The 22,306-nt window shown below is 41.3% G+C and overlaps 2 protein-coding genes and 2 non-coding genes across 7 annotated transcripts in view; 1 reads left to right on the top strand and 3 right to left on the bottom strand.

Moving 5' to 3' along the window:
- Positions 1-16,592: 16,592 nt before the first annotated feature.
- Positions 16,593-21,170, bottom strand: RPL12 (ribosomal protein L12). 2 transcript variants are annotated; one of them, XM_069069564.1, is made up of 7 exons: positions 20,983-21,170; positions 19,852-19,925; positions 19,308-19,406; positions 17,750-17,831; positions 17,374-17,460; positions 16,732-16,844; positions 16,593-16,644 (listed from the first exon to the last, which is right to left on the bottom strand). In XM_069069564.1, the coding sequence occupies exons 1-7, from the start codon at positions 21,017-21,019 to the stop codon at positions 16,639-16,641; spliced, it is 498 nt and encodes a 165-aa protein (XP_068925665.1). In that variant the 5' UTR covers positions 21,020-21,170; the 3' UTR covers positions 16,593-16,638. The 2 variants fall into 2 exon arrangements, with proteins under 2 accessions (XP_068925665.1, XP_068925664.1); XM_069069563.1 differs by lacking the exon at positions 20,983-21,170 and adding an exon at positions 20,808-20,976.
- LOC138147248 (small nucleolar RNA SNORA65) lies at positions 17,061-17,190 on the bottom strand. Its single transcript, XR_011164745.1, has one exon. It is a non-coding gene; the product is annotated as a small nucleolar RNA SNORA65 (small nucleolar RNA).
- On the bottom strand, positions 17,541-17,672 carry LOC138147247 (small nucleolar RNA SNORA65). The gene has a single exon (XR_011164744.1). It is a non-coding gene; the product is annotated as a small nucleolar RNA SNORA65 (small nucleolar RNA).
- A 13-nt stretch (positions 21,171-21,183) lies between the features above and the next one.
- Positions 21,184-22,306, top strand: part of LRSAM1 (leucine rich repeat and sterile alpha motif containing 1) — a 34,717-nt gene continuing 33,594 nt past the window's right edge. The window contains exon 1 of one of the 3 annotated variants that reach the window (XM_069069560.1): positions 21,184-21,283. In XM_069069560.1, the coding sequence (XP_068925661.1) occupies positions 21,237-21,283 (47 nt within the window). In that variant the 5' untranslated portion in view covers positions 21,184-21,236. Of the gene's footprint in view, positions 21,412-22,306 lie in introns of all 3 variants that reach the window. The other 2 variants (XM_069069561.1, XM_069069562.1) reach the window with 2 other exon arrangements.

The following is a 22,306-nucleotide window of genomic DNA, read 5'->3' as shown; positions in this document are numbered from 1 at the left end:
TAGATTTATACTGTTGTTAGGTCTGTTATAAGACTGTAAGAGGAATGTTATTGCCATGTTACCCCTGTCCCCCACAAGTGTAGGACTTGTAATAAGATTTCATTTGCCTCCCTACTCCTATGAGTCACTGTCACTCACTCCCTAGTGACCTTTGCTTTAAAACCACAAATTCCTTGGACCCTAGAATGCTGTCACTTAACCATTTGGGGCTTATGACATATGGAAGGTCCTGAGACAGGGTCTGTTGACAGGGTTTTATGACCTTTGGAAAGCCCCTGCTAAGATAATTGGCAGCCTATACTTGAGTAACCTGTAGTTAATGACATATGAAAGGCCAGTTGACAAAGTGGTTATGATTGACGGACATTTCCCTTAGCCAACTATAAGACTTCCCCACTTCCAGAATTGACAAATCATGAAATTTTACCACCTCATTCTATTTTTGGTACCCCTTAATGGCTATAAAATCAATTTTTCCTCAAACATTGGGGTCCCTGACCATAAGGAAGGTCTTGATTCCTTATTAGGGACCATTGGTATCCCTAATAAACTGATTGATCATTTTCATAGCTCTGTCTCAGTGACTTGTTACAGATTGGAATTTTCTAGCTGACAGTTGTGAGACTTAAATAAGACAATGGATGTAAAACACTTTGCAAACCATAACATGCTATATAGATGTCGGTAGTTGCCATTGCGGTCATCGACCGAGTCATCATCATCATCATCCTACAGTCCCCCTTCTGATGAGCTTGAGTAATCTTTATGAGGGTGTGCCAGTAATTGGACTCTGGGGAAAATGTATCACATGAATAGATTTAAATTTAAATTTAATCTTCAGTTTGCTGTCTTGGAGAGGGGGAAGGGAGAAAATAATTTGGAACTCAAAATCTTATAAAAGTGAATATGGAAAATTATCTTTACATGTAATTGGAAAAATAAAATGCTATTAACTAGGAAAAAAGATATACATTTAATCTGCAATATTAACACTTTCTCAAATCTAGGTAATCAACAAAAGAGTAACTCAAGGCCTGATTTATAGATTGACAAGATTTAATAAGGAACTCTCACAAACCAAGTGGGTTTTTGTGAGAGCTGGCTCCATCACACCCCTGCTTGAAGCAAAAGTGATCTGAGCCAGGGAAGGATCAGTCTCTCCTTAGTATGCCTATTCTATGGAACTGAGTCGGCCCCATGCTCCTTATTACTCACCACAACTACCAGGTTCCCTCTCTACCGTCATTACTCAGTAATCTCACCTCTTTAGAGGGTCACTTGTTCCATATATACCTGCCAATTAAGATTCTAGTAGATGTTATCTGCTGATCTCCAGGAGATCAGTAGATAGCTCCTCTTCTTTCCTCAAAGAATTTACTACCTGGCTCCCAGTCTTTTCTTATCTCCTGCCTCATACTAGGGGACTTCAATAGACTTATTGATCCTCCCTCAGACCCTGAAACTTCACAATGCTTCCATTTACTCATTTCCTATTATTCCCTCTTCCATCCACATACAAAGATGATCAGACCCCTGATCTTGCCATCACCCACAAACGCACCACTTTGTGAACTCTGAAATCTCCTTTTCTGATCATGATCTCTTGTCATTTCATATCTCCTCCTTTTCAGACCCAAAGCCTGTTTTTCATCCACACGGTGACCTCCAATTTCTTGACTGCTCAGCTCTTTCCCAGGCCTCTCACCTGCACTAGCTACAGGCTCCTCCATTTCCCATCTTGACCCCTTAGTGAGCTAATCCAACTCCATGCTGAACAGGTCCACTACAAATTTATGTCACATGAACTCTTCTGCAAGGAAATTCTCACTGCTGCAAGGAAATTCTTCTATACTTCCCTAATTAACTCACTACCCCATTTGCCATAGCACCTTTTTCAAACCCTTTCATTCCCACTAAAACCTATGGCTCCCCCTACTACTACCTTCTCAGCTGAGACCCTTGCTTCATATTTTACTGAAAAAATGGAAGCCATTCACTGAGAACTTCTCTCTCCCCTCATATCATATCGTTCAGATACTTTCTGCCATTATCTCTTCCTTTACCCCTGTCTCACATAATGAGATGGCCCTTTTTGCTAAGACAAACCCTTCTACATGAATGTGAGCCTATTCCATCCCATCTCCTCCACCAGATTTCCCCTTCTATATCCCCACTTCCTCAATCTTCAATCTTTCCCTTCTACTGGCCACTTCTCTACTACTTCCAAAAATGCCCACAGTCTCTCTCATCCTCAAAAAACCCTCTAATCCATCCGTCTTTGCTAGCTGTTGTCCCTTATCTCTCCTGCCTTTGTGGCTAAGCTCCTTGAATTTACAGTAGAGCTCTTTGTCTATGATAGAGACCTCTACTTCCTTTTCTCTCTCTCAATTCTCTACAACCTGGCTTCCAAACTCATCATTCAACAGAAGCCTCTCTCTCCAAAGGAACTAACAGTATCTTAATTGTCAGATGACCTTTTTCCAGTCCTCATCCTTATTTGACTACTGTAGCATTTGACATTTTGGATTCCTCTCTTCTCAATAAGCCCTTCTCTCTAGGTTTTCACGAACTACTCTCTCCTGGTTTTCCTCCAAGCTTACTGACCACTTCTCAGTCTTCTTTGTTGGATTTTCATTCAGGTCATACCTGCTAACCATGAGTATCCCACAGGGCTCTGTCCCCGTCCTTCTCTTCTCTATACTATTTCATTTGATAACCACATCAGCTCCTATGCACTCAATGATCACCTCTGTGCTGATGATTCTCAAATCTGTTGATCCAGCCCTAACCTCTCTGTTGGCCTCCCATCTCACATCTCCCACTGCCTTTCAGGCATCTTAATCTGGATGTCCCATAGATATCTTAAACTCAATATGTCCAGGACTAAACTTATTCTCTTTCTTTCCAAACCCTCTCTTTTTCTTTAACTTCCCCATTACTGTGCAGAGTATTACCATCATCTCAACCACTGAGGCTCACAACCTAGATATCAGCCTTGATTCCTTGCTTTTTTTTTAACTCCTCACGTCTAATCTGTTACCAAGGGTTGCTGATTTACCTTTATAATATCTCTTGAATTCATCCCCTTCTCTCCTGTGACATGGCCATTGCCCTGAAAGCCTGCAGGTTTTCATTATCTCGTACTGGGACTATTGCAATAGCCTCCTGGTTGGTCTCCCTGCCACAAATCCCACCTTACACTAATCCATTGGTGTCAGACTCAGATAGAAAATAGGAACCAGTAAACTGAACAGAAGCATGCTTGTGGGTAGCACATTGACTTAGAAAACTCCATATTAACATTACCTATGTTCTATTGCATTTTAATTTATTTTGTTAAATATTTCCCACTTACATTTCAATCTGGTTTGGGAAGCCCTTGGAAATATTGTGTATTTGGTATTTCTAGACTAAAATCTAGTCCATCTTCCCCTCTGCTGTTGAAGACCTCTTCCTAAAGCACAAGTCTGATCAGGTCACTCCCTTAATCACTTAGGGTCAGTGGCTCCCCATTGCTTTCAGAATCATATATGAAATCTTTTGTTTGGTGTTCAAAGCCCTTCAAAACCTTCTCAGACACACACCTTTCCAATGTTCTTACATTTTCCACCCTTCCACCCCGCAATGTACTCTGCCATCCAATGACACTGGCCTTCTTGCAGCTCCTTAATCAAGATCCTCCATCCCTGGACTCCAGGCATTTTCTCTGATTGGCCCCCATGCTTGGAATGCTCTCTCTCTTCACCTCTACCTCCTGAATTCCTTGGCTTCCTTCAGATCCCAGCTAAGGTTCCACCTTCTACAGAAAGCCTTTCCCAATCCTCCTTCATTCTAGTGCCTTCCCTCTGTTTATTATCACCAATTTAGCCTGCACATAGTTTGTCTGTCCATAGCTGCTTGCAAGTTCTATCCTCCATTAGACTTTGAGCTCACTGAGAGCAGGGACTGTCTTTTGCCATTCTTTGTGACCTAGCCCTTAGCACAGTCATGGCAAATAGTAGGCAATTGATAAATGTTTACTGACAAATGGAGTATTCAGTACTTTGCTATACATGACCATGTTACACATGGGGGCACCTACTATTTTAATACAATCCAAACATAGGATAATTCTAACAAAAGGATGCATAGGAAAGAAACTGCAAAGCTAAACAGTATTACTTAAAGTAGACCTTGTATATGTATATGTATATGGTATGGTCTCAATGCAGCAAGCCAAAAGTATACCTTACACCTTATGCCTCTTACACAAACCTTTATTTGTCTTATCTCTCATCTGAGGTTTCTGTAGGGAAGAACAGAAGTTCTCTATAAAAAGGGAAAGTGTTTTGAGCTTCCGTGCAAGCATTTGAGCTGACAAACTATCAAGGAGAAGCTTTTTTCAACTTGACAAAAACCTACAAAACAGAAAGGACTTTCAACTAAGCCCAGGAACAAAGCAATTCTTTTCTCTTCAGGGAAAAGAGAATCTCCCAGGAGGAGTTTACTATCTTCTATACTTTTGTTCTGGCATTTGCAGAATTAATGCAAAAATTAGTTTATCTGATGGGTCATAATAGAGACAAAGACAAATATGGAGAGCCAAAGATTCCATTAGCTCACTTATGGATCACCACTCATTAAAAGTAATACTAAATACACAATGAATAAAAGATGTAGGCATCCCTATGGAAACTAAAAAAGTTACTTAATAAATAATGACTATCAGATAGTCAATAAACATTTCTTAATTGCCTCCTATGTGTCAGTCACTGTGCTAAGGGAATTCAAAGAAAGTCAAAAGTCAAAAGACAGAACCTGACTTCAGGAAACCCACAGTCTAATAAAGGAAACAATATGCAAGTAGTTATACAAAAGCAAGCTATCTACAGGCTGAACTGGAGATAATCAATAGAGGGAAGGCACTAGAATTTAGAAGGATTGGGAAAGGCTCCCTGTGGAACGTGGGACCTTAGCTGGGACTTGAAGAAAGCCAGGGAAACCAGGAGATAGAGATGAGGAAGGAGAGCATTACTGGCATGGGGGCCAGCTAGAGAGGATGCCCAGAGTTAGGAGCAGTGTCACTGGATTAGAGTACACAGCAGTGTAGCATGTAAAAGAAAAAAAATATAAAAACAATTTTAAAATTACATTAGAGATAATGTCACTAAAAGATTTCCAAATCTTTGGTAAATATCCAAAGCAGTACCCAGAAGAACATTCCAACTTCCTAATTCCTATACCAATGAGAGGGAGAAAAAGTTATAAATAAAACATTTAGAAAAGGAACAAACAACAAAGAGAAACATTAGAGAAATAAGTGTGGATAAGATCAGAGATTAATATAATTAACATTAAGAAAACATTTGAAATGGTAACTAAATATGAGGTTTTTGTTTTGTTTTTTGTTCTTTCATTTGTTTTTGGTTTTTTTGAGGGGGGGAAGGCAAAGCAATTGGGATTAAGTGACTTGCTCAAGGTCACACAGCTAGTGTCAAGTGTCTGAGGCCATATTTGAACTCAGGTTCTCCTGACTCCAGGAGTGGTGCACTATGCCACCTACCTGCCCCTTTACAAGGTTTTTTAAAACTAATAAAATTGGCAATGACTCAGGCTAATCAAAAAAATAAAGTGAACCCAAGTCTTCAAAATTAGAAATTAGATGGGAGAGATCATGATGAAGATCAAAGAAATCCAGAAAATTATCAGAGATAGTTCTTAGAGACACTGCTGCTACTAGCCCACATCAACTCACCAAATTAATGAAACAAGAAATTTGTAACCTAACTAGATCAATCTCAGGAGGTAATCACCTGGGCCTTACATAGTTGCCCTGCAAAAAGATATTTGTTCCAGATGTGATCATACATCATTTCTGCTAAAGTTTTAAAGAAATAATTCTTATACTAGCTAGACTTCTAAAACTTAGAATAAGAAGGTAGATATAGGACTTATTTGCATGGAAGGTGATAGAAAGCCCTGAGAATTAATAAGAACAAAATAGCATGAGTAGAGAGGGAAATGCAGCAGCTAGGTGGTACAATGGATAGAAATTAGGAAGACCTGAGTTCAAATTCGGCCTCAGACACTTACCAGCTATATGACCCTGAGCAAGTCACTTAATCCTGTTTGCCTCAGTTTCCTCATCTGTAAAATGAGCTGGAGAAGGAAAGAGCAAATCAGTCCAATATCTCTGCCAAGAAAACCCCAAATGGGGTAAAAAAGAGCCAGACATGACTGAACAATAACAACTACAGAGCTGGGTGACTTTGTACAATCCCATCTTTCCCGGTTTCATTTGTAAAATGAGGGCATTGGCCTAAATGATTCCTAGAGCATGACCTGGGAATGTGAAGTCCTGGGTTCTGATCCTGGTTTTGCTCCTCTCTAAGCATATGTCTTTAGTTAACTAGATATGAAGTCAGAGGTCCTGACTCAGCTGCTTGCAACACAAGTGACCTTGGCCAAGTCAATTGTCCTTTCTGGTTCTCAGTTTCTTAATTTGTAAAATAAGGACAATGAAAAACAAGAGAATGTCCAGGAAGGACAGCCTGGGTTATGAAGTTCCTTGAGATAATACCCCATGAGGGTCAGATGAAAAACATTACCTTGGAGAAAAAGGAGACTTAGAAGACCTAAATTAAGTAGAAAAACCAAGTGGATGAACAGTCCTTGTTGCTTAGACCATTGTGTACAGTTGGACAGTCTATTGAGCTGTTCAGTCAGACACTACAGATAGACAGAGGAAGCTGGGCCGAGGACCAAATAAAAGGCAGATGGCCATCAGGATTGTCTTCGGGAAATCACAGGGGGGAGGGACTGGATATGTAATTTCATTTATACAGGCAACTCCCAGATGAGGGAAAATCTTCTACCAATGCAAGTTGGTACCTTCTTCTCTGAAACAACAGCAATGAAAAGTTGCCTTGAACAGAGGTGTTGAACAGGCTGCTCCAGGGGCCAAGTGAAGCCTGCAACCCCCCCAAGCGATGTCTGAACTAGATTAGAATGTAATTGGGAAATATTTAACAAAACAATAAAAATAACAATAAAGCACAGATAAAATTACATTTTAAAACTGTCAATATGTGACATGCAGGGATCCTTATGTATAATTTAGAAGTCCCCAGTTCTATTTGAGTTTGATATGCTGGTCTAGGACATAGCTGGGTGGCTCAGTGGACAGACAACAAGCCTGCAGTCACCAAGACCCAATTTGACCATGAACACTTACTAGCTGTGTGACCCTGGGCAAGTCACTTAACCTTTGTTTGCCTCTATCCACTGGAGAAGGAAATGAACCCTATCTTTGTCAAGAAAAGCCTGGGGGCGGGGGGCAGCTAGGTGGCACAGTGAATAGAACACCAGTCCTGGAGTCAGAAGGACCTGAGTTCAAATCCAGCTTCAGACACTTGACACTTACCAACTGTGTGACCTTGGGCAAGTCACCTAACCCCAATTGCCCTGCCCTCCCCCTTAAAAAAAAATCCCCTGGACAGTATGGTACATGGAGTAAGGAAGAGTTGGAAACAACTAAACAGCAGCAACAACCACTAGCCTAGAGCACTTACAGATTAAATGATTTGCCCAGGGTCACACAGCTACTGTGTGTTAGAGACTGGAAATCATACAGCTCTTTCAAAGATCCCAAACTTCTTTACTTAAAGCAAAATCCCATCTTAAAAATTTGTTCAATGTTTCATTAGAAGCTTTAACATTGAACATCAACATAACCAAATAACTTGTGAGATAACCGTTTGAAATTAAATACATTTCAATGCATGAAGCTTTCCTAAGTAACTTGTATATTCCATTTTATGGGACACTGGGTTATTGAATTCCATTGTTTCGGATTCTACCTTGTTTAGTCTGTTCCTTTGTCCTATCTCTATTTTTTTTTTTGAAGGGGCGAAGGCAAGGCAATTGGGGTTAAGTGACTTGCCCAAGGTCACACATCTAGTAAGTGTGTCAAGTGTCTGAAGCTGAATTTGAACTCAGGTACTCCTGACTTCAAGGCTGGTGCTCTATTTACTGCACCACCTAGTGGCCCCTCTATCTCTATTTTTTAACCAATACCAGATGGTTTTGATGGCTACTGCTTTATAGAATAATTTGAAATCCATAAGTGCTATTCCTTCTTTATCTCTACATCTTTTTGTTATTTCCTTTCATATTCTAGGTCTTTTATTTTTCCAAATACACTGTGTTATTATTTTATTGGGTTCTGTAAAGTAGCCCTTTGACAATTTGATTAGTACAGTATTAGAACTATAAATTAACTTTGGTAATATTGTTATTGGTATAGTCATGAACACTAAATATTCCTCCAGCTAATTGAGTTATTTCTTTAAGGAGTACTTTGTAATTCAATCTATATAAGTACTTTGTGTACTTTGGTAGATGGATCCCCAGATATTTCTTGCATTATGTAGTTATTTGGAATAGGATTTACCTTTCTCTTGTTGCCTCTTGGATTTTGTTAAATACTATTGTTTCTTGAGGATTTACTTTGTAGTCTGAAACTTTGTGGAAGCTATTGTTTGAACTGCTGTCTGCTGATTCCCTAAAATTTTCTAAGTAAATCATTATATCACAAGCAAATAAGGATTGTTTTATCTCCTCTTTACCTTTCTTTATGCCTTTAATTTCTTTCTCTTGAGTTACTGCTATTGCTAGAATTTGCAGAACTACTGGGGAGAGTTGGCATCTTGCTCTACTCCTGTCTTTATTGTTTCATAAGAATCATAGTAATTTTTTAGTCATTCCTTCTAAGTCCCTATCTAGATTATTTGTTCATTTATCCTTACTCACTTTTCCTCCTGCAATTAACGTAAAACCTTTTTTTCTGGTTAGGCTTTTTGTTCACTTTGCTTTAAAATATGATTAAAGAATTTCTAAACTTCTCTGTAACCCTCATGTTTATTTGTCTTACTTGTACCCTCATATTCAATTATATTAAGAATTTATTTAGGGGCGGCCAGGTGGCGCAGTAAGAGTGCTGGCCCCAGAGTCGGGAGACCTGGGATCGAATCCAGGCTCAGATACTTAGCACTCACCCAGAAACACCTGTCCGTGTAACCTTGAGCAAGTTACTTAACCCCAATTGCTTAAAAAAAAAAAGAATTTATTTAACTGTTCTTCTATTTTAAGACTTTTTGGTTGTTTCTGGTCTTTATTTTCCTCCACAAATTTAATATTTTTACATTGAGATTTTTTTCAGGCATGCTATCTGACTATGTGTCTGTGAATCATGAAACACAGCAATCTCTAAGGAATCAAAATTAAGTGTGACCTGTAATGGAGAGATGCACAATGCAGGTATAAGTAGTCTGCAGCACACTACCCACAATAACTTGCAAACAAAAAGTGATGTACAAGAAAAAAGAGGAGGTGCATCAATCACATATCGATAGTGAAGGATACTCAATGGACAGTGCCCATGTAACGTCAAGAGATCCAAAGGAAGGTGCTTAGTACACTGAGTTGATCTCCTGAGGTTTTATGGGAGAATAGATTCAAGAGTTGCACAGGATGAGAAAGACTGGATGGGTTGCAGTCCATGTCATTGGATGGATTACTTCCACTGATGAGATCACAGATCCATTAACGTATTAGAGAACTGAAATAAGTTCCCTAGAATACAGGTTGTCGCCTGGAGTGTGTGGTCATGGGAATGAAAGGGGTAGGAGGAAATGGTTCTAGAAGATCCATTGATGGTGGAAATGGCAGCAAAAGGGAGAAAGATAATTAGAAATTGAACACAATGGATCACTAAGACCAGGAGGCCAAGAAGAGTCAGGGATTCGCAATCTTGAGCTGGGAATTGATGATGAACAGGGTTTGTAATATGGTAAAAAGGAAACCCTAGGTCAAAGGAGCAAGGTTTTCTGGATCAGTTTCAAGAAGGGGCTAAAGCCATTGGGAAACTGACATGATCAGGATGGGCCATGGCCTAGGTTAGAACTTTAAAAGAGGTCAAGATGATCATGTTGAGGTTATTGGATTTAGTTTGCAGGTTATAGGAAGGTTGGACCTCCTGTTCATCTTTCTCTTTTTCTCCTCTGAGAAGCACAGTTTTTGTTTTTTTCCCCACTTAATATATATATTTTCCAATTATATGTAAAGATAGTTCTCAACATTCACTTTTATAAGATTTTGAGTTCCAAATTTTTTTCTCCCCATCCCTTTCCTCCCCCCTCCCCACAGTGGCAAGCATTCTGACATAGGCTACACGGGTATAATTATATTAGACATATTTCCACATTACTCATGTTGTGAAAGAAGAATCAGAACAAAAGGGAAAAACCATGAGAAATAAAAAGTAACAACAAAAAAAGATAAAAATAGTATGCTTCGATCTGTATTCAGACTCCATAGTTCTTCATAGGCCTTAATTTGTGGCTTCCTGTTGGTCACTTTGAGATCTTCCTCTGCTACTTGAATGCCTATGGTAATGGTGAATGCTTTCTAAGCTCCCCAATCATCCTGGTTAAAGGGATCTCAATAAACATCATCAGGACATCCTTGAGGAAGGTCTTAGCCAGGTCCCCAAGCTGATCAGGTTGATGTATCCATTAGGATCATCAGGAGACTCGAAGTCCAAGTCATATATCTCAGGTTGGAAGAATTTGGAGGCAGCAACATGCATGCCAACTACATCCTTATTAATGTGGCATCCTTCAGCAGCTCCAGAACTCCATGGCAAAGGCACCCTTACCCTCTATGATGCCTTGCCTTGCCCATATTTCCACTTAATCGTGTTTTTCATAGAATTTCAGAATTGATCTCAGCAGCTTTCTAGTCGTGACTCTCTGCTCCTCTACTAAAAAGGGGCAGGTCCAATACCAGAGCAGCTGTATTTGGGAGGGCTCTGCTGCTTAATCCTCTCTCATTTCAACCCCTTTGTGGTCCCAGGACTACGTTCCTGACTACCTGGAATTCTATTGGAAAACAGCTTTGTGGGCTTATGACTGGATAAAATGACTGTTTTTCCTCACCCTTCTTCACGACCTTGTGTCTATGTGAAGGCCTACCCTTGTGGTGCAGTCCCTGAGGTGCTCACATGCTAGGTCCTTTGTGGTTTTTACATACAAAATAAAGAAGTATTCAGTAATCCACTGGGAGGGGGAGGGTGGAGAAGCAAAATTAGGGATCTTCCCTTGATTCAAACTTTCTTTCTAGTCTAATTCATCCTCAAAAGGAATCCTACTATAACACAACTAAAAAATGGTTCTCTAATCTCAGCTTGAAGACCCCAAACGAGGAGAAAGGGAGTACTTCCCAAGAAAGCTGATGCCATTTTTCAATAGTTTCAGTTGTTAATAAGCCTTGCCTTGACAGCATGCCTAACCTGAGTCCTTTGCAGCTTCTGCCCCCTGCTCCTGGTTCTGTCTGGTAGGGCTTTTTCCATACAACAGCTGCACACAGCTATTATGTCCCCCTCATCTTCTCTTCTCCAGGTTAACCATCCAGTTTCTTCAACTGACCCTCATATGATATGGATTCATTAGCCTGGTTGTCTTCCCCTGCATGCTTTCTCAATGTCCTTCCTAAACTTGGGGGAAAAAGGAAGAAGTACAATAACTAGACCCAAGATTCCAGGTGAGTTCTGACCAGGGTAGTTCAATTCAGTTCAATTTGACTATCACTTCCTCATTCCTGGAAATGATGCCTTTCTTAATGTAGCCCTAAATCACACTAATTGGGGTGTGTGTGGGGGGGGAGGGGTTTTGAGGCAATCAGGGTTAAGTGACTTGCTCGGGGTCACACATCTAGTAAGTATCTGAGGCAGGATTTGAACTCAGGTCCTCCTGACTCCAGGGCCTGTGCTCTATCTACTACACCACCTAGCTGCCCCTCCATATTAGCTTTCAGAGCTACAGAAATCAGATTTCTGACTGATATTGAGCTGTTGGTTCACTAAAATCCTTAGATCTTTTTGAGAAAAATTGCTAACAATGCTTTCTCATACTTTCTGTGAAATTAATTTTTGAATTTTGTCTCAACGTGGTACACACCCCCAGACAGTTTCCAGACTCAGAGTGAAAACTGAGACATATAATTTGGACATGTAGGAATATGTTTTGTTTAATCATATGTATTTGTTACAAGGATTTAAAAAAAATCTGTTCCAGTTAGGTGGGTGGGTGAGGTAGAGAAGAAGAGAAAGCAGTTTTGGTTTAATTGGAAGAAAAACATTTTTAATGTTTCTTAAATATTTAGCCAGGGGCAGATAGGTGGCTAGAGTGCTGGGCCTGGATTCAGGAAGACTCATCTTCCTGAGTTCAGATATGGTCTCAGACACTAGCTATGTAACCCATGGCAAATCACTTAATCCTGTTGGCCTCAGTTTCCTCATCTGTAAAATGAGCTGGAGAAGGAAATGGCAAACCTCTTCAGTGTTTCTGCCAAGAAAACACCAAATGGGGTCACAAAGAGTTGAACACAGCTTAAACAACTGCACAACAATAATAAAAGATTCATCCTAATGTTTTAGCTTGTCCGACCTTTTTGGATCCTAACTGTCATCCAGGGTATTAGCTATCCCTAATTTTGTGCCATCTATCAAGGTGATAGGATGCCATGTACGCCTTCATACAAGTCACTGATAAAAACGTGAAGCAACAACACTCCAATGGGGACTGCTGGCTAAGTTGCTATCAGACCACTACTCTTAAGGTCTGGCGATTCAACCAATTCCAAACTCTCATAACTGTTATCATCTAGCACACCATCTTAGGTTTTCTCAAGAATAGTATGAGATTCTTTATTAAATGGTTTGCTCAGATCTCAGCAAACTTTATCTTGAGCATCCCCCTAATCTACCAGCTTAATAATTCTTGTCAAAAAAAGAAACAATTAGTCTGGCAGGACTTTTTCTTGCTAAAGCTATGCCATAATCAACTGCTTTCTTATAAAGAAACTTTCCAACCAAATCTTTCATGCTTTATTGTTGAATTTGTCCATCATAACATCAGGAGTCATCAAAATCAAGTTCACTGGCCCATAGTTAAAAGACCTTTCCCTTATTTTCTCTTTTAAATTGGTACATTTGCTCTTCTCTAGGTCTCTAATCCCTCTCTTGCTCTCCACAAGGAATGAATGGATGATTGAAAACCATTTATTACTATGTGCCAGATAGGGCAACTAGGTGGTGAAGTGGGATAGTACACCAGGCCTGGGGTCAGGAAAACTCATCTTTGTGAGTTCAAATGTGGCCTCAGACAGTTCCTAGCTGTGTGACCCTGACTAAGTCTCTTAACCCTGTTTACTTCAGTTTCCTCATCTTTAAAATGAGCTGGAGAAGGAAATGGCAAACCACTCCAGTATCTTTGCCAAGAAAACCCCAAATGGGGTCATGAAGAGTCAGACATGACTGAACAATAAACAACATGTGCTGGGCACTTTGCCTAAGGAGGGGATAGACACACACAAAAGTATAAGGTAGTTGTGAGTAGTTGTAGGGGTAGAGATTAGGAAAGTTCTTGTGCAAAAGGTATTTCAGCTATCTTGAAATAAGGAGGGAGAGCATTCTAGGTGACAAGGGACTACTGACGAAAAGGCATGGAGATTGTGAAGTATTGTTTCCAATCCTATCACATGCGGTACACTTTGGGATATAATTTATCTGCACCAGGTAACTCATCAGAGACAGCTGGGTGTTCACCACAGGTCCAAGCCTTCCTCTGGTCCTCCTCTTTCCTCCAATATAACTTAGTGGCCCCTTCTTTTCCCCACAAAAAACTTAAAACCTCAAATACTGTTTTCCTTCTAGTTTCCATGAGTTTTCAAGCTCCTAATACTATTTTTATAAGGCTGCTCTATTCAACCTGTCACCTTTCCTTCTTCCTATTTGCCATATTTCTTTCAGCAGCAGTTCTGTTGGGACATCTCCAATCTAATACTGCCATGTGCACAAAAATAAGTCATTTCCCTTCTTTCTTCTATTGCTTAGAAACATCCACCCCTTTCCAACCTAAGAGCCTTCTAATTGGTTTTCCTGCCTTACACACTTTCTTGAAAGCCCTTCACAATCCAAGACCCTCTCTCCAATAGAACTATACAGAACTCTCCAATGGGAGAACTCTTTAATTCTAGCACCTTCCCTCTATTACCTCCAATTCATTCTGTATGTATTTTTCTTGTTGCCTCCCTCATCAGATTCTAAACTTCTTAAGTCAGGTTGGTTTGGGTTTGTTTTTTTTTTTGCCTTTTAGTATTTTGTGCTTGTTTGTGTCTGGCATATAGCAGGCCTTTAATATTTACTGACAATCTGCCTTCAAGATATACAACCACCTCTCAAGCACTCTGCTCCAAACTGTTCTAACTTTCCTTTGTACTTGACATTTTCTGTCAGTTCTTTTTTTGCTTTTTGGAGGGAAGGCAGGGCAATTGGGGTTAAGTGACTTGCCCAAGGTCACATGGCTGAAGTGTCTGAGTTCAAATTTGAACTCAGGTCCTCCTGACTCCAGGGCCAGCTGTATTCACTGTCTCACCTAGTCTCCCCTTCCGTCAGTGCTTTTTGCAAGGGTTATGCCTCTTGGAACTTGTCACCTTCAAGGAGCAGCTCAAATGCCGCCGCCTATCTTTGTCTCAGATGTTGGGGCTCCTCTACAGTCTTATTTTCCTCATATATATTTAACTCTTCCTCAGTAGAATCGAGTTCCCTGGAGGCAGGAACTATCTTGTGTCTATCTCCAACATTTATTATAGAGTCCGAACCATGGTAGTCATTCAAAAATTGCTCAATTAAAATCTTTTTTCAGCAGTCATTACCTTAGGAGATGAGAAATGCACACTTAGTGTCTAAATTTTAGCATTTGGACAGGATGGAGATGTGGGTAAATAACTTCAGCTGGATTCAGAATTGTCATCAGACTCAGGGTAGCCAGTGATAAACTTGGAAGCAGTTAAGTGGAACACTGTTAAATCTTTACTTGGTTTTGGGACATTTAATCTAAAGTCCACAGTATCACTCACTATCTCCTTTGGAAAACTCAAAACGTTCTTCAACCTTTGTCAAACCTGTTAAGTAGTAAACGTTGCTCTATTTTTGGTGTTTTCTGAGGAAATAAAAGTAGGTCACTACTGCAAAGTGGACACTAACACTTTCTGGAATCAGGACCTTGGGGTTAAAAACCTTGCTTTTGAGGTTTAACCACTCCCTAGAGAGATTTCCTCTTCTATAAAATGGAGAGGTTGGGTCAGATGACCAATGGTTCCCTCCAAATACAGATGTTCATTAATTTCAACATACATCTATTGCAAATCATGAAGACAAAAGCTAACCCATGCAGTTCGACAGAGCTTGAACATGAGTTGGAACGATGAAGGGCAGACACTCCTAAGAAAAGACTTTCAAGTATAAGAATTGACGTTTGCTCTTGGTCTCAAATTTATGATAGTCCAATTGACTGACAACTAAAAGTTAAGTTCCCCTTAACTTTTATCAGCCCAACAGCAGGCTTCTCATGCACTCAGTTAAAACCTTTGTATTTCCTCCCTCTCCACCTGTGGAAGCTTCTTCTCTTGGTGGTTCAGTGGCAGGAGCCCACCCAGTTTTGCCTCTCAGCTCCTACTATGATCTACCAATTCCAGGTACGAAAACAGGTCTCTTCCTTTAGTGGTCCAGGAGCCAGAAGGGAACCTAAAGTGTCCTGTGCTACATACCACGTTGGCACTAAGAAAAAAACACAAAGGTGGCCTACAGTGACCAACCAGATTTAGCAAAAGGCATTAAACTGAGCTATGCAAGTGACGACACACAATTCATGCCACCAGTTTCTAATTTTCCAATTAACCCTACACTCATTTCTGCTGCTTCTCAAGGTTCAGGAACACTGATAATCCTGGAGCACCACTGCTGAGAACTCTGCACTTATGCAGTTCTTTCAACTCCCCAGCAACTGCAAGGAATCCTACAAGCTTTGAGAACACTGGCAATCAGCAACAGGCACGAGCAAGTGCTGCCACCCCATGGTCACTTCTGAAACTGCAATGTCAACTACTTTTATAACAGATGTTTTGTAACAGATGTTGTGGACAGCCAGGTTAATTTTTTTCTTCAGAAATACCCTTCCATGAATCTTTCCCTAAAACAAAGTCCCAGGACAGAGAGAAAAGAAAGAGGTCCACAGGACCAAGGATTTAGAGGCTCAGCCAGATCTAGACTCTTGTATTTTCTGAACACAGTTCATTGTGTGGGTAAACAGTATATAGAAATGCCATGTAGACTCAGCAACTTCCAAGCCAGCATATCCTGATGCCCAAGTCCCACTTATGAGGCACCACACAACATTCACTCTAAACACAAAATTTTATGTAATTTTTGACCATGTACAATTATTACGCTAGAATAAATCCATACTATTAAAAAAACCTCTCATATCAAAAGGTTATTCCTTTAGAACTTCTCTTTTCAATTTCTTGATTCCCAAATCCCAGTATTACTGCCATTAACTGCCCCGAGTTTTACACTACCTTCCCTCCTCCAAAGTAGCTGAAAGTTAATGCAGAGCAAGAGGGCTAAAGAAATTAAGTTAATGTGTTATTTCCCAGAACGAATGGTAGCTTCTGACACAAATTTTCCAGACTAAAAAACGGAAGAGCCTCTGTTGTTGTCAAATATTAAATTTATTGCAACAGTCTCCTTTGTAGCTTTTAACTCTGCGGAAAGAAGAGAAATGTCATCAGTTTTATATTAAATCTGTCCCCAACAACGTTAAAATACCATTAAGGAGCATTAATACTTACTGCTGGGCATTCAACAGCACCACTATTGATGTCATCAATGACATCATGAGGATGTCGGCCATCAATGTTGCAGCCCACAGACTGGGCTGTCCCAAGTATCTCTTTAATGGTTCCTGGAACAAAAGGGGAAAATAAGGCATTAGGCTCCCAGTGCATGCAATTCACTCAACCTTGTGTTCTGCAGGGAAAACAAAGTCCTCTGATTTCTTGCTTTAAAATATTAACCACCAACAGTACAGTATATCATATATTACAAATAAAGGCATTTTAAAAATGGTTTAGTCTTCACATCTACTTAATTGAAGACTTCATCAGTTAGGTTTGTTGCTCCATGTTCCCAAGCTTTCGGCACAGAGTCACCCACAAACAGAATAACCCTGTTTCCTAAGCTGGGTTTTTCCTCTCAGCTCACCACTGGATTGCACCAGCCAACAACCTGGATACAGGTGCAGTGGCAGGTGGCTGAAGTCAAACATTCACAAGTACAGAGGCTGCACAACTTCATTACATATTTGCTCAAAAACCCAAAGCACTGTCTTAATTTTAAAAACTTGTCATGCATATTTTAACTCTTCATAGTACCTAACACAATGCACCAACCCCCAACGCATGTTTCTTTATAATTATATGGCTCCTTCTTACCAGAGAGATCTCTTGCCAAGGACCGGTGCCTCATCTGTCGAGCAATGCTGACAATCTCATCAAGACTGATGTTTCCATTGTGTTTAACTATACAAAACACACACAGGACTCAGTTAATTCTCCCATTACACCAGCAAAGGTGACAGGAATCCTTATACCCTCTAACCAGTTGTTCCCAAGCTTTCGGCACAGAGTCACCCACAAGCAGAATAACCCTGTTTCCTAAGCTGGGTTTTTCTCTCAGCTCACCACTGGATTGCACCAGCCAACATAACACTGGACACAGGTGCAGTGGCGGGTGGCTGAAGGCAAAAATCAAATCCCAAACACTTGCTGGGAACATCTTCAATTTTCTCTTCAAGAAAAGTTAACTTACTATTTTTCTGCTTCTTTCTGTCCCGAGGAGGTTCCTTTAGGGCTTTAATGATCAAGGCTGAGGCAGAAGGCACAACCTCAATCTAAAGAAAGAAAAATTCGGTTATTTTTTCCAAATGTATACTCTCCAACATTTTGCCTACCAGCACACCAAACACTAAGGCTGTCATCAGCCATTACAATGCTCCTGAGCAAGGCTGAATTTCATCTCCACAAATGTGGATGGATCCAGGTGCCTCCTACCTAACAAAGACTCACCTCCAAACAACAAAGGAAGGAATCCTAACTCGTACCTCTATCAGGTTTTAAGGTTACAAAGAATCTATTAAATGAAGTCTAAAGATTTGCCTTAGCTAGCTGGACTTAAACCCAGATTTCCTGATTCAATTCAATACACTGTGCTGTCCCACTTCTTTCAACACAAACAGTAGCATAAATGGAGGGAACCCAAGTCACCAGGTCAAAGCACACCTGAAAAAAGCTCTCCACTACAGGAGTAAACAACTTAAATTTTGCCTTAGTGAGAGGGAACCTATGACCCTCCTGACAACTTTGTTAGTTTACTGCTATCGCTCCTAAAATATTGCAGGCAGAACTGCCTACCACATACCAGAGAAAGTCCAGTCAAAGCAAAGGATATTAAGTAGAACTATCACCTCCACAGTCCTAGATGCTACCCAAGAAAGAATTTACCTTTTTTGGGGCTGCCATGTTACAGCTGACTAGAAACTCAAATTATTTTTCAGACTACTTCTAGGCTTACCCCTCCTAGCCCCATCTTGAACTGGTTAAGTTTCATTTAATAAAGATCTGAAGCACCTAGGTGGAGCAGTGAATAAAGCACGGGCCCTAGAGTCAGGAGGACCTGAGTTCAAATCAGACCCCAGACACTTAACACAAAAAACTAGCCATGTGACCTTGGGCAAGTCACTTAACCCCAATTGTCTTACCCCCCCCCAAAAGAAAAAATTAAAAAACAAACTGCAGCCCAACACTTGGATTTTTAATTTCTTTTTAAAACTCCAAGTGTCAGATTTCACATTGATCCCCATTTGATTTCCTTTTTTGTGTTAAGTGTCTGAGGTCGGATCTGAACCCAGGTCCTTCAGATTCCAGGACCAGTGCTCTATTCACTGAGCCACCTAGATGCCTCTGATCCCCATTTAATTTCACCTCACTGGATTCTTCAAACATCTAGCCTGTCAAATTCTTTCTGGACCCTGTTCCTGTCATCTATGTTTATGTATTCTTCCCATATTTTCATTACTTGAAAAGCAAAACCAATTTTGCCTTTAAGCACTGCAATCCAGATGTGGTTAGAATGGGGCCTGTAGTTTTCTGTCCAAACTGAACCCAAGGCAGTATTAACTTTTTGACTGCCATCACATTAAAGTTTTAGTTCACTGAACTCCCATATCCTTCAGGGCTGGGGCTTCTCTGTGGCTACAACACCAGTGTTGGAGGGGGTTGTAGTTCATTTGTGAATCTTTTATATCCTTTATAGTGGTCAGTAGCCCAAATTTCAATATTAAAAGTAAATTAACTAGCAAAACAATTACCTGAGCCTGTCTGTTCTGAATGGTAAGCTTCACTGTGATCCTTAGTCCTTTCCAGTCACCGGTTGCCTTGGCAATGTCATCACCAACCTTTTTGGGAGACTAAAGTAAAAAAAGATAAAAAGTGATTATATTGTTCTACAACACTCACAACATAGCCTACCTAGAAGTAAATGGGGGTGGGAGATAAGATATGGAGGGCCTATTCTGCCCTATAACCAAAGCACCTCCAACTTTCCATATAAATAGCCATTAAATAAACACAAGTAATTCCTGAAGGTTCTTAAAACTAATTTACTCCCTCACTAATTGTCACAAGTTTTCCTAATGTTTTAATATTTCCAGATTTTAATTACACGCCTTAGAGGTAATGAAATCATCAATATCAGAAATCAGCATGTTGTCATCTTTTATGATTGTTGACTTCAAGTTATTTTTCTTACAAATACATGTGCTTTTGAGACCCTAACATTACATGCAGTCTATGACTACTAATCAGCAAACTAAGAAAAAGTTTTCGTATCCAATACAAAATAGCCTTACTCACCAAACCCAAGGGACCAATTTTGGGGGCCAGAGCTGATGTGGCACCAACTTCACCACCAGTGCACCTTAAAAACACTTAAGGAAAAAAACCAAAAATTAAGACCTTTTAAAAAATGTGAGCTTGTACATGTGACTCAAAAGATTCTTATTTTCTACTGTGTTTATATGGAAGACACAATAAAGTACATTGGACACAGGATATCTGATAGAGCTTTGCTCCTGTCACTAGGCATGTTATCATGGATAAGCAAATTCTTTATACATTCTAGGTCTTTTCCTCTGCAAAATCAGTGTCTGGACCAGTTAGCCTTTACAATTCCACAATATCTTCCAGGAGATAATTTATAGTCTAGGTTACAACAGTGAATGATAATTGCAAACCTCACATGCAAACATCACTTATGACACCCAAATGATGCTACAATCTGGGCTTGCACCTCTTGTGAAACTCAGAAAGCATTTATTAAATGCATATCAGATGTGGAGAACTAAAAGTAGGACCCCAGCTAGGACAGAGCTCACATATACAGTTACAACTCACAACACTTGGAGATTTGCAGAGTGCTTTCTTCACAATATAACAAGGTCTTTACTCACAAGGACTACTTCATTTGTCTATCTTCAGGGTTTAGCAAGTGTTTGCTGAATTACATCTTTTAAAAAAGAGACGAGACAATTTCTGAGGTGTCTTTCACCTAGAAAGCCAGCATCCAAGCAGTGATTCAAGCACCCTTACGTTAAAATAACTGGGCTAGTACAGAAAAGAATGTAAAGGGAGGGAGGGGTCCTGCACCAGAATTGTTGTCCACTCCAGGTGTAGGTTTAATACACCAAGACCAGTTCTCCATCCTCATTTTTTTACAAAATGGCAAAAAGCCCCTAGAAAAGGCAACCCAGGACCTGGAGTCCTCACTACTCGAGCTCTGGAGCGGGGTAGGGGATGAGGATCCCACAGACCTGGAGCGTCACATGGGGAAGGAAGGCTGAGGAGCTCGGAACCCGCTGGGCCAGGAGTAGAAACTGACCGGAACACAAGGAGAGCCGGGCGCACGCGCGGCGGGAGGCTGGGGGTAGACTCGGCGGGAGAAGTAGGGCCCGGTTCTCCCATTCCCTCCCAGGCCCTGAGACGCACCGACTTTAATTTCATTTGGGTCAAACTTGGGCGGCATGGCGGCGACGAAGGTGGAGACTTGGCCTGGACGCTGCGGGGTGGCTGCCGGTGTCGGATGAACCCGGATTCGGGACGACCGAAAGAAGTTGCACCTTCACCACCACGAGCTGGAAGCCAAAAGACCGGAAGAAGATCGAGTATTGCCGGATATAGGAAGATTCAAGTCTCGCGAGAACTCTAAATGCGCGAGAATTGCCGCTGACGCTGCGGCGGCCATGTTGCTTGTGGGCGGGAGCTGGTGGCTGGGAAGCCGGCGATCGCGGTGAGCTGTAACTGCTGCATCTCGTGGGGTAGGAGGGGAGCCGGGGACCGACCCTTCCCCTGTCAGTCCCCGGAATCACAGCTCCCCTAGATCTTGTCCCCTCTCTCATCTGGGAGTTTCTTTCTCCTGTACGGCGGAGGTTCTAAGATCCGGGTTTCGGCTACACCCTTTTCCCCTTTTTGGTTGGCTGGGCGGGGGGCTTTGGTGGCGCAGACCTTACCCTCTTCCGAGCCCTGGTGTCTCCTGCTTTTGTCCCCGTCGGACCCCCAGCCTCTCGAGCAATAGGTTCCGTACCCACTCCCTGCACCAAGGGAATGTTTTTCCCCCCTCGTCAGTTCTGGGGTTCTCCCTTCTCCCCCAGCCAACCCAGACACCCCACAGTCTCGCTCCATCCCCGCACCCGAGAGTTCTTTCCTGGGCCACGCTAGCAAGGCTGTGCTTGGTTAGGGGAACCCAGATGGTGGACCTTTCTGCTCGTCCCTAGCCAACCGGTGCACTTATCTAGAATCATCCCGAGGTGTGGCCTTCTGCTGCTGTAAGCCCCTGGTTTGAGGGGCGTGGGGGTATTCAGTAGCATTAACCTTTATTACCTACCTTTGTGAACTGACATGGGTGACGCAGGCCCGGGAGTCAGGAAACCAGAATTTTCATTCCACCTCTTCTACCCACTCACCCTTTGACTTTGGGCAAATCATTTCCCTTCATCTGCAAGATAAGATGGTCTCTGTTCCTTCTGTAGAGCTCAAACATTCTGAATCTGTAATTGTGACATTAAGACCGCATCCATCCAGGCTAGCCTGTTGCTTGGCTTTCCAAGTACATCTTTGGGCTAAAGGAAGGGGAACCAGACAGTTTCTGCCCTCCAGGCATTCTCTGTGGCTTTCCTGGGTGCCTGGAGTGCCCTTCCTCCTGGCTACTATCTAGTCTCATCTAAAGTCTCACCTTCACCGAGAAGCCTTTCTCACCCCCTCTTAATTCTAGTACCTTCCTTCTCTATTAATTATTCCTATCTGTGACTTGTAT

The sequence above is a fragment of the Petaurus breviceps genome, unplaced genomic scaffold (assembly GCF_028583685.1).
Source record: "Petaurus breviceps papuanus isolate PSGF00001 unplaced genomic scaffold, PetGlider_PUasm1.0 90779, whole genome shotgun sequence".
NCBI lineage: Eukaryota > Metazoa > Chordata > Mammalia > Diprotodontia > Petauridae > Petaurus > Petaurus breviceps.
This window is presented reverse-complemented; position numbering and strand designations above follow the sequence as displayed.

Excerpts from the sequence above, each read along its gene's own strand:
- RPL12 (XM_069069563.1), bottom strand. The coding sequence starts at position 20,958 with ATGGGAGAACCGGGCCCTACTTCTCCCGCCGAGTCTACCCCCAGCCTC. Across the intron at positions 17,832-19,307 it reads TTCAGAACAGACAGGCTCAG|ATTGAGGTTGTGCCTTCTGC; the intron begins GTAATTGTTTTG and ends TTCTTTCTTTAG. Across the intron at positions 16,845-17,373 it reads CTTGGCAAGAGATCTCTCTG|GAACCATTAAAGAGATACTT; the intron begins GTAAGAAGGAGC and ends CTTTTGTTCCAG.